General features: G+C 39.0%; 1 protein-coding gene across 1 annotated transcript; it reads left to right on the top strand.

The window, feature by feature from the left end:
- The first annotated feature begins 1572 nt into the window (after positions 1–1572).
- On the top strand, positions 1573–15613 carry snx27a (sorting nexin 27a). The gene is made up of 13 exons (XM_067498020.1): positions 1573–1985; positions 4344–4569; positions 4771–4963; positions 5203–5267; positions 5972–6076; positions 6268–6346; positions 6645–6808; positions 8799–8888; positions 9183–9332; positions 10106–10234; positions 10523–10582; positions 10753–10801; positions 11236–15613. The coding sequence occupies exons 1-13, from the start codon at positions 1684–1686 to the stop codon at positions 11304–11306; spliced, it is 1683 nt and encodes a 560-aa protein (XP_067354121.1). The 5' UTR covers positions 1573–1683; the 3' UTR covers positions 11307–15613.
- The last annotated feature ends 1628 nt before the right edge of the window (positions 15614–17241 follow it).

Genomic DNA, 17241 nt, shown 5'->3' with positions numbered 1-17241 from the left:
AACACTGAGGGAGTATGCCATGGAGAGCTGGTGTTGATTTAAAGAAAAGGGTGATCACACTAAATATTGATATAGTTTAGAGGTTTTTTATGTTCACTGCACTTTTTTATTAAATTTACTTTTTCGATTTTAGATGATTTACATTTTATAGCACCAAAGCCGAACAAAATCATGTCAAGACACTATACTTGTTACCAACAACCAACAAATGAGCAAGCACTAGGCTGTAACTGATAAAAAAATGCTGTTTTTGCATTATTTTTGAAATTATACTGGTGCTTGGTGGATCAATGGGTAGAGCATTGGATTGGGATGTAGGAGGCCACGGGATCAAATCACTCCCCACCAGGCATGGCCCTTCCCAGCCATCAAGGGACACCTTGGTGCTGGTCCCAAGCCCAGATAAAATGGAAGGGTTATGGCAGGAAGGGCATCTGGCATAACACTCATGCCAAATCAATGTGCGAAACACACTTTGCTATGGCAACCCCTAAAAGGGACAAGCTGAAAGCAGTTAATCTTGAGCCTTATTTAATCCTAAAGCCCAAAATATGTACAGTGGCCTAGTGTGTTTAATCCAAAAGAAAAAAATAAGTTAAAAAATTGGTTAGTGAACAATAATTAGACCAATATTAAGGCAGAAGGAAAGTAATATGTCCCCACATCATTATGTCTGTGTGCCAGTGACAGTCGTGTCCAAATGCATTGTATTTTCATATTATCTGTCTTTCAGTCTGTCTGTCTGTCTCATTTACATGAATCAAATATGTATGGAAGGCTTTGAGGGAATTTCTTCACTGCAAAGATCCAACTGGATTTAGTGATGATCTGACACAGTTTTGGTCAATAAAGGTTACAGTTTAAGGTCTTTGTCACCTCATAACCTCATACCGATTTGTGTTATTTTTGCAGAAAATATCTAAACAATACTTTGCGGGAATTATGTCAAATTAACCTCAAACACATATTGGTCAGCAAAGGTCAAATGTTAATATGTTCTTGCATCTAAACCCTTCTTGTAAAAACATTATCTGAGGAACATCTTAACCTTGAGGGAACCTCTTTAAAATAGGCACAAGCACACACTTGATGAACACAATGATGAACTGATTAGATTCCAGTTCACAATAAAGTTAAGGGTGACCTCCCATTTGTCCTATTCTCCTTAACACAATATCAGTGAAACACCCGAAGGGAATTTTATTATATCTGAAACAAAAACCAACTGGACTCACTGATGAACTGATTAGATTATGGGTCTTAACTTTTAGGTGGACGCATACAACCCCATTTTTCATGCATATTTTTATTTATATGCATAAAAAATAGAAATCACAGAAGTATATATAATTTCTAGAATCGCTTAAAGTTGTTGAAACACTTAAATACAATGTAATTAAAATGTGCCTGATAGATTGAAGGAATTTACAACATAATCAAATTGATGTCAGTAATATTATGAGATATGAAACGTTTACGTATTGGTGATCGAAAACCTTTGACCAGAGTTTCGGTGACGCCTCCGGGAGAAGGTCACGTTGTGAGGCCGTGTCTTGTGACGCTGTCGAGGGGCGTGTTATCAACAACAGAGTCGGTCTGTGCGGCTAACTAGGGACAGAGCTCGAGCGTTGTTTTGAATTTGCTAGAAGACACCTACTGGAGGGGGTAGGGTTTGTGAAGAAGATGGCGGATGTAGGAGGCGAGGAAACTCGGTCGACTCTCCCTTCAGCATCCCGTAACGGACCGGTCGTCGGTTCGTCGGCGGGCCAGAACGCAGTTATGGTGTCTTCGGGTCCGCGGATAGTGAGGATCGTCAAGTCGGAATCGGGTTATGGTTTTAATGTTCGCGGTCAAGTTAGCGAGGGAGGACAGCTTCGGAGCATCAACGGGGAACTGTACGCTCCTCTACAGCATGTCAGCGCTGTTTTGCCCGGGGGTGCGGCAGACCGAGCTGGGATAGTGAAAGGCGACAGAATCCTGGAGGTGTAAGTCAGCTTCTCTCTGTCCACTGATGCAAGAGAGTTAGCAAGTGAGGCTAGTTATCAAGTTTAGACGGTGTGCTACAATTAGCTAGTCGAAGTATAATGTATTTCACATGTATGTTATGACAACGAAAGTAGTGGTGTAACGTTGAAATTTAGTCAGTTCACGGCCACTTGTACGTGATTTGGGCTTAATTAAACATTTGCGGATGTAGCTTCACCAAGCTAGCGCTACTGAGTAGCTAACTAACGTGAGGAAGCTAACCAGCTTACATAAGTTGAACAGGCTGTGCATTTTGATTAGCCTCAGCTAGCTAGCAAGCCAGGTAGCTACCGTCTTGTTTAGCTAGGTCTTTGCGCAGTGACTGCTTCAGCGTAAGGTAGCTGCTGTGAGGGCATCACATACATGATAGACGTGTTGGCATTCCATCGTCATGCACAGTGTAGTTGGATTGTGCACTTTGACCCTGCCTGACAGTCACTAGTGGTGTTGTCACTGAAACCCAGCAAAATGTAGCGTGAAGGGATTGTTGAAGAGCGATATCTTGGCAGAGTAGCCGGAACACTCGTGCTATTTACATGGCACAGTATATTCACTATTCGCTTTATTCTCCAGTATTACCAGTGTCCTTGAGTAGTTTTGATATATGCGGCTACACACTGGAGGCACCTTGTAGAACTGGTGTTTGTGTGGTCACATCGTTTTCTTTCAGGAGTAGCCGAAGACAGGTGGTCTGTCAGGCTTTCTACAAAGTAGAGGAGATGTTGAGAAAAGGACCTGAATTCATCAAGCAGTTTTAAATGTTTCTGAGCAGTCTAGCATAAGCCTTAATGCCACTATTTGTGTAATGATGCCTACCCGTAGGATAAAGGAGAAGAGAAACAGAAAACGAGGAACTCTGGTGTTGCTGCTAGTTGCTAAATTATTAAAAACATTTCCCCAACTCTGTGTTTTCCCGTCTTAGCTGCTAAATCTCTCACTGGTCATATGACATGAGCAATACTTATCATGTGACTTATTAACCAGCTTGACCAGTATGCAAAACACTGTCAAATTGCAATATTTTGCTGCAAGTGTTTGTGAATAAGGAAAGGGAAATGGAACAGTCTGCATCTGTTACAGTTACACAATTGTAAAAAATGTGATTGCTGATCTTTATTCAGTAAAATTTTATATGTATAATATATTTATGCCAAGCTCTGCCTGCTTTTTTCTAATTTCAACATTTCTTCTTTCCCTTGCAGTTTAGACTCTGGTTAATATGTAAAATGAATTTTTTTTGTCTTTGTGAGCATATTCTACCATAACACATTTGTTGCATTAATTGAAAAATATTAAGTTGACATTTGTCACCCTAATTCATTCTCTTCTAACCCACTTTTTAGCTGATTAACAATATGACACCCATCTGGCAATCACTGCTAAGTTTGTGTTTTGTCTAACAAAATCATGATGATGATGATGATGGGAACATAGTTATGTTGATATTAAAATAACCTCCTTAGTTTCATCTATTTTCTGACTTTATAGCCCTAATTTTGCCTTTCAGTCCAGCACCCCAGAGAAATGCTGTCAAAATCGTGCCCTGTATAGACCAGGTCTTCCCATCTTCCATTGTTTATTTTGTTTGTACTACCTATTTATTGTTCTACATTCATGCATTTATGCATTGTAATAGGGTTACAACACATTTCTCTGTCTTTTGCTCAGACTTTATGCTTCCGCGAACCCTCCTTTCATGTGCTTGTCCTGCTGATTAGCTGAGACACCTGATGCTGGTGCCATCTGGCCTCAGCAAAGCCAAGAAGGGAGGTGTCTCACAACACCAATGGAAAAAAGAGACATTAGAGCTGACCTGGTTATTCAGCAGTCCAACATTTTGTTTATCAGTGAGGGTCAAACTGACACTGGCATTCCAAGAATTATAATATAACAGTTGGAGCAGTAAACATTTTCAGCATCAATAAAATGTTATAAATATGTAGCACCGATTTGAGATTGAAGTGCCATTACTATTATCATTAGATATGCACAAGGACCTTATAAATGACATTATTTATTAGGCCATACATTTCAGTCAGTTGTATTCATTCAGTCAAAGCAGGCTGATCACTCAGGTTTAGTGTCACAGCTTGGCTTCAGTTTACCCTTTTTAATGTAGTGATATATTAATATTTCCACTTGCGTTGGACGCGTTATGTTTTTGAAAATGCTATCAGTATAGATGCAACTAATTTTATTGGTCAAAGTCCTTTCCATTTTGAAATATTATTTAATGTGGAAAAACCTTGGCAAGAATTTAAAGCTCTCAGGTTACATTCATTTCGTTGATCTTTCTCTTTCTCTCACTTTTCCTCCAGTAACGGGGTGAGCGTGGAAGGTGCCACTCATAAGCAGGTAGTGGACCTGATCCGTGCAGGGGAGAAGGAGCTGGTTCTGGCTGTGCTGTCTGTTCCACCTCAGGAGGCAGACGGATTGGAAGGGGGAGAGGATGTCCAGCCTAACTATGACTACAGTGACAAGCAGGCTGTGCCCATTTCCATTCCCACATACAAACATGTAGAGCAGCACTCAGAGAGATTTGTGGTGAGTAAAGATTGGACATATTACCTTTTTACTTTTTATTTTTTTCACCCCTTACAACAGCCTCTGGTGGTTGCCTCATAATAAGTAGAAATGTTATAACTATATATATATTTTTTTTTTTTTTCCTTTAGAGATGTCAAAAAAAGGTAAGAATCTGTGTCCATGTTTTCTAATGCTATTCTTTTTTTGTTGTGACCATAGGTTTACAATGTCTACATGTCAGGTAGGCAGTTGTGCTCAAAGCGCTATAGGGAGTTTGCCATCCTCCACCAGAACCTTAAGAGGGAATTTTCCAACTTTAACTTTCCAAAGCTACCTGGAAAGTGGCCCTTCTCCCTGTCTGAACAGCAACTGGATGCTCGCCGTAGAGGTTTGGAGGAATATCTTGAGCGAGGTAGGCTTTAAAGTTGGACATCCAAGCTGTTTAGTTGCAGAAGAGTTCGGAATAGCCAGAAATACATAATGGAGGAAGAATTTGTATACGTGCAGAAATCATGTACTAGGCCTGGGATCAACTATTTTACAGCACAATAAAAATACAATAAAATCTAGGCTCAGTCATTTTGCTGTCATTTTTGTTTGTGTGAGTTATCTTGACCACCTCTTTCACTCTTGCTCTGTGTTTGTCTGTAGTTTGTTCTGTGCGGGTAATTGGAGAGAGTGACATCATGCAGGAGTTTCTCTCTGAATCAGATGAGGTATGCATCTCATTTATTGTTCTGACCTTGACTATCACATTTGTATGTAGCTTTTTCTATTTTTGATTCAAAAGTTGACAAGTTGTATTTTTTTTCTTCAAGTCTTTCAGAACATCCTCTGTATTTTGAAAGCCAGGAAAACGGCACAGAACAAAAGACTACTATGTCGTCTGATATACTATCTCATCTGCTTTTCCCCAGATAGACCAAATTTTGTAATTCATTTTAGAAATTCTGTGATATAATGGATTTACCTATCTTGATATCTCATATTTGAATTTGTAGTCAAAAAAAATCTTCAGGAATTTAATTTAAGTTATGAATCAATGTCGTGGACCTGCCCCAGTCCAGTTTAAACTAAATTTGTGGTAGTTGGTATTCCTTGCTTGAAAGTTGCTGGCTGGCAGCCAGTCTGGAAATCAGATAATCAGTTAATTGTATTGCCATACTAGTGTTTTGAGAAATCACCACAGGAAAGCAAATGCAGTACTGCTGACTTAATTTAGTACTTAAAGAAGCATAATTGGGAGGATTAAGTTCTCTTAATTATAATATTTATGGTTTCATTATTTTACTTACCACTATTGCAGAACTTGCAGATGCATGCACACTCATACAAGCGTGCACACACACCTTTTTTAATCCTTCATGCGAGTTAATGCATCTCTCGAGCTGTTGTTACTATATTTTGCTTTGCTTCGCAGAACTATAATGGAGTGACAGATGTAGAACTGCGAATAGCCCTGCCAGACAAGACCACCATCTCTGTCAGAGTCCGCAAGAATAGCACTACAGACCAGGTGTACCAGGTGCGACATGTGTTTTTTTTTGCTCAAATTATATTAGGGTTGCCCAATCTTTATCTTTATACTTTGTCATATTTGATTTTACTTTGCAGTATGTTTATACTGAAAGAAAAATGAAGCACACTTGATAAGATTTAAAGTTCCTTTTTTTTTTTTTTTTTTTGACTTAACTTACTATATTGTTCTTTCTGTAGGCGTTGGTGATGAAGGTGGGAATGGACAGTATTATGGCAAGCTACTTTGCACTTTTTGAAGTCATCAACCACTCTTTTGGTAAAAAACCTTTATTTGATGTTTATGAATGTTTCATGGGTAATTTTAGTTTATTTTCATTTGCTCATGTGCCTAATGTAAAAGCCCTGCCTGGATGATTTTTATGACATGACCACTAGTTTTCAACCTTTGTAATCTCACTTTGGTGAATTTAATTTAATGGGCCTAGGGGTTTGGACAGCATTGGCAGGTTATTTGATACAGGCTAGAATGAATAAATCCTTAATAACTTAACAGACAATACCTGTACTCCTCACCCCACTCCTCATCCTACTCCTTCTTTAAAATGTTGTTGCAGTACGCAAGCTGGCGCCTAACGAGTTTCCCCACAAGCTGTATGTGCAGAACTACACGTCGGCAGTGCCGGGAACGTGCCTGGCGCTTCGCAAATGGTTGTTCAGCTTTCAGGAGGAAGAGCTGCTCAGAGACAACCCACTTGCACTGCACTACTGCTTTCACCAGGTAATATTTATAATATTTCAAAAATCATAGTTTCTCATGTCACATGCTTTGCCTTAAAAACAAGCAAAGCATGGCTTTACTGTAGCTGAATTTTTGCCAGTTGGGTGTGTGTGCAGATCTCTTTTTGTGACAGTTCTATATAGAAGTTTAGGAAATCAGAAAACTATGATATTCTGCATGTGAATGGGGGAACAAAGTTCCCTAATGCAGTGGTTCTCACTCCTGATCCTCCCCTGCTTTGCTTGTTTTCCAACTACCCACAGCTGAATCCAGTATGTTCAGTTAATGACTGTATTTACATGGACCTAAATAAATCAGCTTTCTCTATAATCGGGAAATGGTGTTTACATGCACTTAAGTAACCTGGTTACTGGAAATTTGCGTATACACGCAGAAAAAAAGTAACCTGATTTCTCTTCCACATCAGGCTTATTTCAGAAGCCTGGTACACAGATTTTAACTGTATAATGACGGAAAATGCAGTTTTTGACTCTTTCTCTGAGTGTGCCTGTGTGTGTTCATGTGCCAGCAGAGTGAGAGTGCAGGGAAGAGAAAGGAAAGATGCATGAACGTGAACCACAACAGTCCGAATTTTAAAAATCCACGAGGGAAAGTTATTATTTAGACTATTATGAGACACTTTGTGTAAATTAAATTTTCTGTCTGATCTTACGTGGACTTTGCTTTAAAAATGAGGCAGCATTGCCGCGTTAACTTGTTAACAATCTCTACTTTCAGTGATTCTTTCACTCAGCTTTGTGCAGCTTACTGCAACCTCTGGTTATGCATATGCCCAGTTGTAGAAAAGCGATTAGAAACCTGGTTATGCATATGGCAGAGTTATCTGCATTGTCCGACAGAAATCTACCTGGGGTTTCCCTACCCTGAATTCGGAGACCAGCTTTCCCATGTACATGAAACTTGAGAAATCGGGTTTCCCGAGAAAGCCAACTGTAACCCGGTTACTTAAGTCCATGTAAACACGGTCAATAAGAAGATGGAAGAAGCCAGTTCACTTTGTCTTGCCCCACTCCACCTTTGACTTAGCTTCCGATAGCCTGGATCAGGTGTGTTCAGTCAAACAGCAGTGGGTAAGATATGGATAGTGGGAAAACAAGCAGAGCAGGGGTCCTTAAGGAGCAGGATTGAGCATCACTGCTCTACTGCAAATAAACTACAGCAGCCTATATCCTGTCCACTGACAAATAAAGGTCACTACCTGAAGCGGTTAGAAAAATGGTATATGACATTGGTCTAAAGTCAATTACACTCAGAAATAGTAGGGAGAGACAAATGGCAAAGCCTAATTATTATAATAACCTGATTATTAGGGATTTAATATGGTGCTTATACACATAAATCACAGGAACATCATTATCCTTTTGGAGGTGTGTTTTTATTGTCCCTGTGAATATAAGTCCAAAAAGTTTCTCTTTTAGCTCTGTTTTTGGTCTCTACCAACAATGAATGAAATACATCTGGCTCTTTAGCTTCTAAATGCTCCATTATGTTCACCAGCTATAACTATCTCTTTTTGCTCACACTTACAAAGTTGCATAGACTGGACTTTCAGAGCTTTTTTAAGTTAGACGTCTCTGTGCCGTGACTAATATTGATCCTGTTGAGGCGGAGAAAGTGTGTTGCTTCTTCAAGTGTAAAGTTTAAAGTGGACTGCTAAACAATGAGCCTGAATTTGGTTAGAAAATATTAATGCAGCACGTTCATTTGTTTAGGATCATCATTATGAGCAATCATTTCCACATTTTCTTTTCATATTTGTCATATGTTTTAATTAAAACCTAGTTATAATAGGTATTTTGTGTAAATGTACACAAGTAGTTATAGCTGTTTTTTGGTCAGTAACTTGAGGCAGAAAATCTTCTTGCTTGAAGTTTTTAATGGGTAACCATTTTTATTCTGTGTCTGAAGATGAAGATGTCTCTTCTTGCCACCCTAACCCCCAATGCATCCTATCCCCTATCTGTTCTAGGCATTGGATGATGTGAAGAAGGGATTCATAAAAACAGAGGACAAATCCTACCAGCTGCAGAAACTGGCAGAGCAGCGTAAGATGGCCACGGTCAGTTCCACAGAACAGTCTTTGTTCAGGGAGGGGTTGGGATGACTACAATTTATGTCTGCGTACCACAGCCATCACCAAAACATTACCAAAGAGAAATGAACAGAAAAGTCAGAAACCCCTTAACCCTTCAGAACACATCATTTTATGAGAGATAAACTTTTGTATTTATATTTATGATAGTAGAACTTTAAGGGTAACTGAAAGTGGCTTGTGCTTCTTTGTATAAAGTCAACTACATCTTGTTACTTACAGTAATAGTGGTTGTATGTGCTTTGTTATACTTACTATTAGTACCTGAGCTTGTTGCGGACATGTGAGGGTTACAATGAGGTGGTGTTCCCCCACTGCGCTTGTGACTCCAGGAGGAAGGGACACGTCATCACAGCTATCAGCATCCATCACTTCAAGCTGCATGCTTGTACTGAGGATGGTACACTGGAGGTGAGTGTGTGTTTGTACTACTTTGAGTTAAAAGTAACAAACAAACATTACAAGTAAATGATACAAGGTAAGACCATTTTAGAAGTTTCTTTAGCCCCTTTTACGCGCTTATTGGAATTCTTACGTTGTCCTGACTTTGTCCGGAGAGGTGTTTGTATGTGAGAAGCGAATGTCCGAGTGAGACGCTCCCAACGTTTTTCGGACTTTATCCTGCGAGCCCCCTGTACAATATTCTTATTATGTCCGCGAGGTCATGTTTGCAGCACGCTGCTATGTCTCGAATGGTCAGGAGGATTTTAATGGAATGACTGCTGTTGTAGTCGAGTGATTGAACCTTTTGTGTTTTTTTTTTTTTTTGTTTGTTTGTTTGTTTAGTTTTTTTTTTTAAGATGCAAGGCTCCCATGTGCTGTAAACAACACACTGTCACTCCCCACAGCCTTCATTTTCTATCTATTTATGCCTCCTGTGCATAGTGACCACCCTCCAAAGCCAGTGAGGACACTTCTTACTAGGGCAATATCCTGCTGTATGAAACGCGACTCCGGACAATGTCCAGGGCTGAATTAACCTGACATTATCTGGACTTTATATGTAAAACATTTGCATCCTTTAGTAAAAATGTGTCTAGTTGTACATAAAATAAAAATTTGTCTCTAACTTGTATAATAATATTAATCATTCTTGTATTTTACCAAATAGATTTGCCAAATATTTAATTGTGAATCAAATTACGCATTTATTCACAAGGTATACTTTCAACTCTCTCTTTTAGAACCAGGTGATAGCTTTTGAGTGGGGGGAGATGCAGCGTTGGGACACTGATGAGGAGGGTATGGCTTTCTGTTTTGAATATGCCAGAGGAGAGAAGAAACCTCGCTGGGTCAAGATATTCACTCCATACGTGAGTGTGCACACACCTGCACCCTTAGTTATTTATTTTTATTTTGTTTATGCATTCGTGTATTAGCTTACTTGGACTTTGCAATTTTATAGTGATAAATGTAATTTTTAACACAATTTTTAAGTAATCCATTTATAATGTAATCTTTAACACTTTTCTTCTCATTTAACCAAAGCAGCAGTAAGAACAAGCAAAAGCAGCTGAATAAAAACACAATTTTTGCATTTGAATTCACATGCTAGTTGTGGAGTGTTGAAGCTGAATAACAGTTCTGTTTGCATTTTTCAGTTTAACTACATGCATGAGTGCTTTGAGCGGATTTTTTGTGAGCTCAAGTGGCGGAAACGGGTAAGGACCACTCCTTTGCTCTTTCACTTTGTGAAGCACAACTCCATGCCGTTTTTACTTGACTAATACATTAAGCTGGTGACATGTTTTCTTCAGGATGTTGTTTAAATGTATCAATTTTATAATTCCCATGTAATGAGTTTTTTATTTTTTATTGTTTTTGCTGCCAGGTTGAGGAAGAAGCATCTGACAAAGACAACAAAAACTGCAGTAACAATGGTAAGCAGCACCCCCCCCCCACACACACACACACACTTTTTTTTTTTTTTGTCTGAAAACAGATGTTACTGTTTGTAACAGGGAAAGGGCAGTGGAGAATTTAAAAAATGCTACCCTATTTTAATTCAATGTTTACTAGTTAGATTTACATGTAACTTTAGTTCAGTGAAAATAGGTGTTTAAAAGTCTGTATTGGGAACTTGCAAAGCAGAGAAAAAGTTCAGTTTTTATAGAAAATTCCCTATATAAGATGTTGAAAAGGCTGAGAAAACTAGAAGGATCCAGTTATAAAGTCAGCGCTACAGAGGGACAGAACAAACACAGGAGAGTCTCTGCGATGCCATGATATGTCGTGGCAGCATTTTAAGTCACATTAACTGTAGAAAACGCCCATCATCCAGAATTGTTCCCTCAACTGCCTTACTGTGTTCCAGAGTATCTGCCACCTCTGGAGACACAGCAGAAGGGATGGCGCCACCTAGGGGGGGAAATTGCAACTTCCTAAAACAATCAGTCATCACTCGAACTAGAACTGGTTCACTCGCATCATCACAACCACCCCAGAGAGCGCCCATTGACAAACACAGAACTGAGTGACAGACTGAGGTGATTCATGTCCACCCCCCGAAAAAAAACTGGAAGTGACAAACTGGAACAGTTGCGTTCAACCAATCCCAGGGATACACACAGCAAGAAGAGCAATGAAGGAAAAGAAACAAAAGTAAACTTTCATGCCATTTAATAGATCTCCATAGTGTGACTGTTATTTTCCTTCATGCATCTGCCCTGTGATGTGAGCGGGACACGAGCAAATTCTCACCAATAGTTGTGTGAGAGGTCCAGGTTATCACATTCGAGCAAAGGGAGCACCATAAGGAAACGGCATGTGACAAGAGAGCTGACATCCAAGATGGAATCGCGATGATCAGCCCAGTCCGAAGCAGATGGAAGAATAAGAAGATGGAAAATAAGGTTGGAGGGATACAGAAAAATGGGGTTTTCACTTCTGTCAGAGTTAACTATAAAGAAAGAAAGCTAAGTTTTGCTTTTCACTGACGGTGGACAATAACACAAATGTTTTCTATCCATGAAGTCAGAATTATTCTGTCAGAAAACATAAGCGACTCAAATGTAACTAACAGAAAACTGTTGTGAGGGGACATGTTCATTATTATATGTATATGTAACAATCTTACATCTGAAAAAATATAGATTAATATAAGACCTATAATAATTGGTTTCTTGATCTAACGCAACAAAAAACTAAATGTATTGCAATCATCCTGCTTTAACTAATCTCATCTTTCACCTTCTGCTCCAACGCACACTATTTCAAAATGATGTCTGTTGGCAGTCAGCCATTAATGTCACTTTGGGTATTTATTCCCCTCACAAGTGTTTTATTGTGGTGATTTTGCAGAGCTTGGAAGTTGAGGGAACGAGTCTTTCTTATTCTCAGCTCTGTTCAGGGATCGTGTCTTGAGCAAAGCACTGGATGTTTTTGATCCTTCAAATGTTCTACATGGGGAATGTGACTGGTGATTATAAGGACAGAAAAGGATAGTTTATAAGTCTGAGCTGCAGTTTTCTGAACAGGCAGCAGGGAGCAGCAGAGTGCAGGGGACGTAAAGTTGCAGACATTGAGCAGAAAGAGACATCTCCTAGCTTCTTAAAGAGTAGTCCCTTGGGTTCTGTAACTCACCCAAAAACATCACTCTTCTGCAGTCTGTCCATTAACCACATCCATGGTGTGTGTGTGTGTGTGTGTGTGTATGTATGTATGTGTGTGTTTGAGAGAGAGAGAGAGAGAGAGTGTGTGTTAAAGAGTGTGTGGTATAGAGAATAGATGGTGCATGAACTTGTGTGGCTGCAACCATAGCCATCAGCATACATAGCAATGTAGGCAGCTGTCTGCACCTAAATTAATACAGTATTAGAGTGTGTGTGTGTTTGTGTTATGTGATTATATGACAGTTATATAATTTTCACTTTTTTCATTTTAGTTTCATGCAATGATAGGAGGTATATTTATGTTTTTCTGTGTAAATGCTCAATTTAAATGTTTGTCTCCCATTGATTAGAAAGGATTTTTTAAAAACTGAATCTGACAGTGGTGTGTCAAAATGTACTGATTTCAAATGACAGATTTTTGTTTATTTTACAAAGGGCTTGTAGTTTCCCATCCAACACATTATAGAAACATTCTTGTCCTTCAAACAACAACCAAAAACCTAAATGGAGAGGAGTGTTTATTTTTTTAACAGCACTCACTTTGTAAGAGCATATGTTCAACTAAAAGGTTTTTTATAACAGTTGAGGTTAGTTTTGGGTTCAATAAAATGTATATTTCATGCCTAGGCTTAGTCATATTTTGCTTTTGCTTTTTGCTCAGTCAGTTGCCTTGGAGTGTGTGTGTTGGGGGAGGGGGGGGGGTGCAGGGGGATGATAGCAGAGTTAGGACCAGTTTTAATTTTCTACCACTGAATTGAGGACATTGTGATAAAGTGAGGACAAGTCCTCACATTCTTGCACACCGTCAATGGGCTTTTTAAGGGTTAAGACTTGGTTTCAGGGTTATGGTTTGAGAGTTTGAGGGTAGAGTGAGGGTTAGGGTGTGGGGCTAGGAAATGCGTTAGGTCAATGAATGTCCTCACTTGGGTGGCTATATAACGTGGGTGTGTGTCTTCTCTGTGTACATCATTGACATTGCTGATAAGCTTCTAGCCTCTGATTGGACGTTTCGGATGAACTGTCATTGTGGGATTCAGAAAATGAAGATTGGGTTTTGTATCTGTGCAGCAGCGAAGATGCCAGACAGATGGAGACAAATGAGAGGCGTCTCCTATTGTCTACCAAACCTTCACAACCACTCACGTGCTCTCTCAGCATAACGCACACATTCATGTCTCCCTGTAGTTTAACAAAAGTGTTCATTGCAGCATCACAAGATGGCTTGTTTTCCAGTTGTTGCCTCTGAGGGCAGGCTTCAGCTACACAACAGCCTATAGCAATACATACCACACCACAGTAGCATGTTGTGTGTTTTACACACAGACACAAACCAGAGATAGCTCGACTGAGAAAGAGACTGCTGTGTGATGATTGCTGGTTTGTCATTTTGACAGCCAAAGTAATAGCCAGTTTAGAGTTAGATGACTTAAGAATTGGACTTATTCAACCATGATGTCTTTTTTATAGAGAGAGAAGCAGAGAGAGGTTATGTGATTGTGTGGTGGCTTGTCTGTCCTTTGCTCTTACTCTCTCCAGGTTGTTCTCCCATCATCACGGGATGATGTGGTTGCCGTGGCAGCACCACATTGGCTCAACATGCTCAGTGCAGCCTCTGTACCTTTTATTCCTGTTAGCCAACTGACTCACCCCTCCCAATAATGTATTCAAAGCAGTGTTTTTTACTGTTTGATGTTTGTTCTATGTCCCACTGCTTGTGCTGCTGTGAATAGGCTTTTAGAAAGCTGCTGTTTTTTTTGTTTCTTTTTATATATATATATATATATATATATATTTAAATGTGTTTTGGGGTTTGTCTTGTCTGCGCCAGTTGCCATCTTACGCTCAGTGTCAGTCAGAGACAGGTGTACGTACTGTCAGTTGTCTGTTTTGGCCACAGTGAGATAAATGTCATAGAAATTATGTTTAGGTGGAAGCAGAGAGATAACGAGAATGTTAAAAGGCACGTCTTCATGCGGTCGCCCTGTGCTGGGTTTGTGTTTTTGTTCGTCAGTGTATGCTGTGCTCAGGGCCTATGTTTGTGTTTGAGATGCTGGACAGCCTGGGCTTATAAGTAAATTACTTCTTTGCAAAAAGAGGATTTAATTTCACACAGAACCTTAGAAATTAAAAATAAAAACAATGCTGAACTGTACAAACATGACAGTAGTTAAAAAAACAAAACAAAAAAACTTTGCCATATGTGGACCGCACGTTGTGTTCAATACAGATACCACTGAAATTATCATTTAATTGGTGCAGTTACTATAGTAACACATCTGTCATCTGAGGCTTTTCTACCAAATTGGCATTGATTTCCATAACGTTTAGTGTCTAATATCATTTCAGATATCAATGAATTTCACAGCATTTCACGAGGCTCTGACTCCAGTGTTTGAAGTGACTTTGATGAGGCCACTCAGTCAGTCTCTTTCCATTGGCACTCTGTGTTCAGTCAGAGCCACTGCAATAGTCTCATCATCAGCTCTTTTGTGTAGATTTGATGTTCATTGATTTCTGGTATTCACATCTGGTTCAGAGGGCGTTAGCTGCTGGCTTTTTCATTGCAGCAGAACATAAAGGATTGAAGTGCAGTTTAAAAAGTGTTAGCCTTTGTTTCTCTTCATTGTCTTTAAATACAGGGCTTTTCCACAGCAAGTAAGCAACAACAATAAAGACCTTGTCTGTCTTCAGCATAATCTGTAAATAGGTGTTTTAAATGCACTCTTTTTTTTTTCCTCCAAATAAAAACGTATATTTATTTAAGAAGAAATTATAAAGATTGGGGTAAATTAAATTGTACAACACAGTCGGAGTCAATTAATTTTGTGAGGAGTGGCTGTATGGAGGATAAGCTAACCACACAGTGAAGTTATTTAAAAGAGAACTGGTGTCACATTTACTAAACATTTAAAGAGATCAATTAACACCTGATGCAGAACTAGGCTACAAAATGAAGTTTTATATCTTAAAGAGGTTTACTAACCAATATAAGAAAAAGAGAAAAACAAAGCTTTGAATATGTTGTGTAGAGTTATAAATTGTAACAATATTTTAAATAAAGTTATATATTGGAGAAAATTCTTTTGGTCTGCATTTATTTACTCTCTGGGGACATAAAATTAACTGGGGACTCATTTTCTTTATGTTGCGAGTAATCTGAAATGACTTCCCGGAGGCTTTTTTGTCTGCTCCTAAGTGATAAAGAACTGAGGTTGTGTTTATCAATGTATAGATTCTGTTCCAGTCCAATGGGACCTGGCCAGTGTCAGGATTGTCCCTGTATAAAGACATTTAGGACCAATCTCTTTCCTAAAGGAGAAAGATGAGCTCATGCAAGAAGCTTTTAATATCATGAAATTTGAATTGGCTAAAATATTAGAGCCATACTGAATTACAGCTTTAGTAAGTTTTTCTTTTGTTTGCTGCCAAACAAGACGATGGCTGCTTAAGTTTTAGTTTTCACCTGTGCTCAACCTCCTCTCTATGGCTTCAGTTTAGGCTGTAAATTAATGCTTCTAAAAATTCCCTCTAACTTCACTATATTAAAATATTTCTCTGTTTGCTTAAAAACCCCTCCAGATGACATCACGCGGTGGAGTTTCTTATCATTAGGAGTTCAGATGATGGGATCTGTGGGAGCTCAGGAAAAGCAGGTTGAACTTGATTACAAACTTCAAAGTATGAGCAATGACATGACATTCGGAAGTGCAGGTTCCTTTCAAGTGATGTCATCTGGAGGCATTTGTCAGCTAAAAGTAGAGATATTTTAATATAGTGAATGCAAAGTTAAATTTAATGGCATTTGTGTATATATACCACCCAAACTAGAACCAAAAGAAGCAAGTTTAAAAATATGAATGCGTCCGTTTAAGTAAATGTCTTCTGAAGAAATAAGGCCTGTAATTTGTGCATGTGCAGGAGACATTTATGCAAATGTGATTCATATTGAGTAAATGTTGAGTTCAGAGCTAAATTGTTTGGTACAGAGTGACAAGAGTTAAGGGGCTGAAAGCTGATATGACAGTGATTTTTGTTTTTTTAAACACTTCTTAACTGCAGTGCACAGCCTGTGATTAAAAGTGAGGGAGGGCTGATCATGACAAGAAACAGATGTGACAGTTTGCTGGCAGAAAACATTTTAGTATCCCTTATTTGCATTTTAGTATCTTAAGGAAGCTACTAATCTATGAATTAGATTAGAAGGAAGTCAAAGAATTACCCAAAAGTGTGATGTCACAACTTTTTTTTTTTTTTTTTAATTAACAAACAATACAGGCAAAAGAAACACTGAGATTGAGACTTAATATGTAGATCCATGAATGGATCTACTTTGCTTGAGATTTTGTCCAGTGTAAGCCATTGATTATTGTCTGGCCTCTTTACAATTTCCCATTTCCTGCCTGTAAACACCCCGAGGTCTTGTTATACTGTACGGATATGTACAGCATAACAAGTCCCATGGCAGGGAGCATGGTCACTAATAAAAGTCACATTATTCTGGCAAAGCAACGGGCAAAGTGACATTTTGATGCCCACATTCTGGTCACATGTCTTTGTTTTGTTCACTGTGCTACAGGAGTTGTTGCAGTCAGCGGGGAGTTGGTGGAAAACTGAGGTGAGGCTTTCTGTAAACCAAAAATACAGGGACTCTTAATGCACCTCATGGAACCAAGCCCGTAAAATGTGTGCGCTAGTACTGCTGAAGTTAA

Source organism: Channa argus, chromosome 1, assembly GCF_033026475.1.
Source record: "Channa argus isolate prfri chromosome 1, Channa argus male v1.0, whole genome shotgun sequence".
Taxonomy (NCBI): Eukaryota; Metazoa; Chordata; class Actinopteri; order Anabantiformes; family Channidae; genus Channa; species Channa argus.
Note: the sequence above shows the minus strand (reverse complement) of the source record. Positions and strands in the feature narration are given on the sequence as shown.

Excerpts from the sequence above, each read along its gene's own strand:
- snx27a (XM_067498020.1), top strand. The coding sequence starts at position 1,684 with ATGGCGGATGTAGGAGGCGAGGAAACTCGGTCGACTCTCCCTTCAGCA. Across the intron at positions 1,986-4,343 it reads GGCGACAGAATCCTGGAGGT|TAACGGGGTGAGCGTGGAAG; the intron begins GTAAGTCAGCTT and ends CTTTTCCTCCAG. Across the intron at positions 10,583-10,752 it reads AGCTCAAGTGGCGGAAACGG|GTTGAGGAAGAAGCATCTGA; the intron begins GTAAGGACCACT and ends TTTTGCTGCCAG.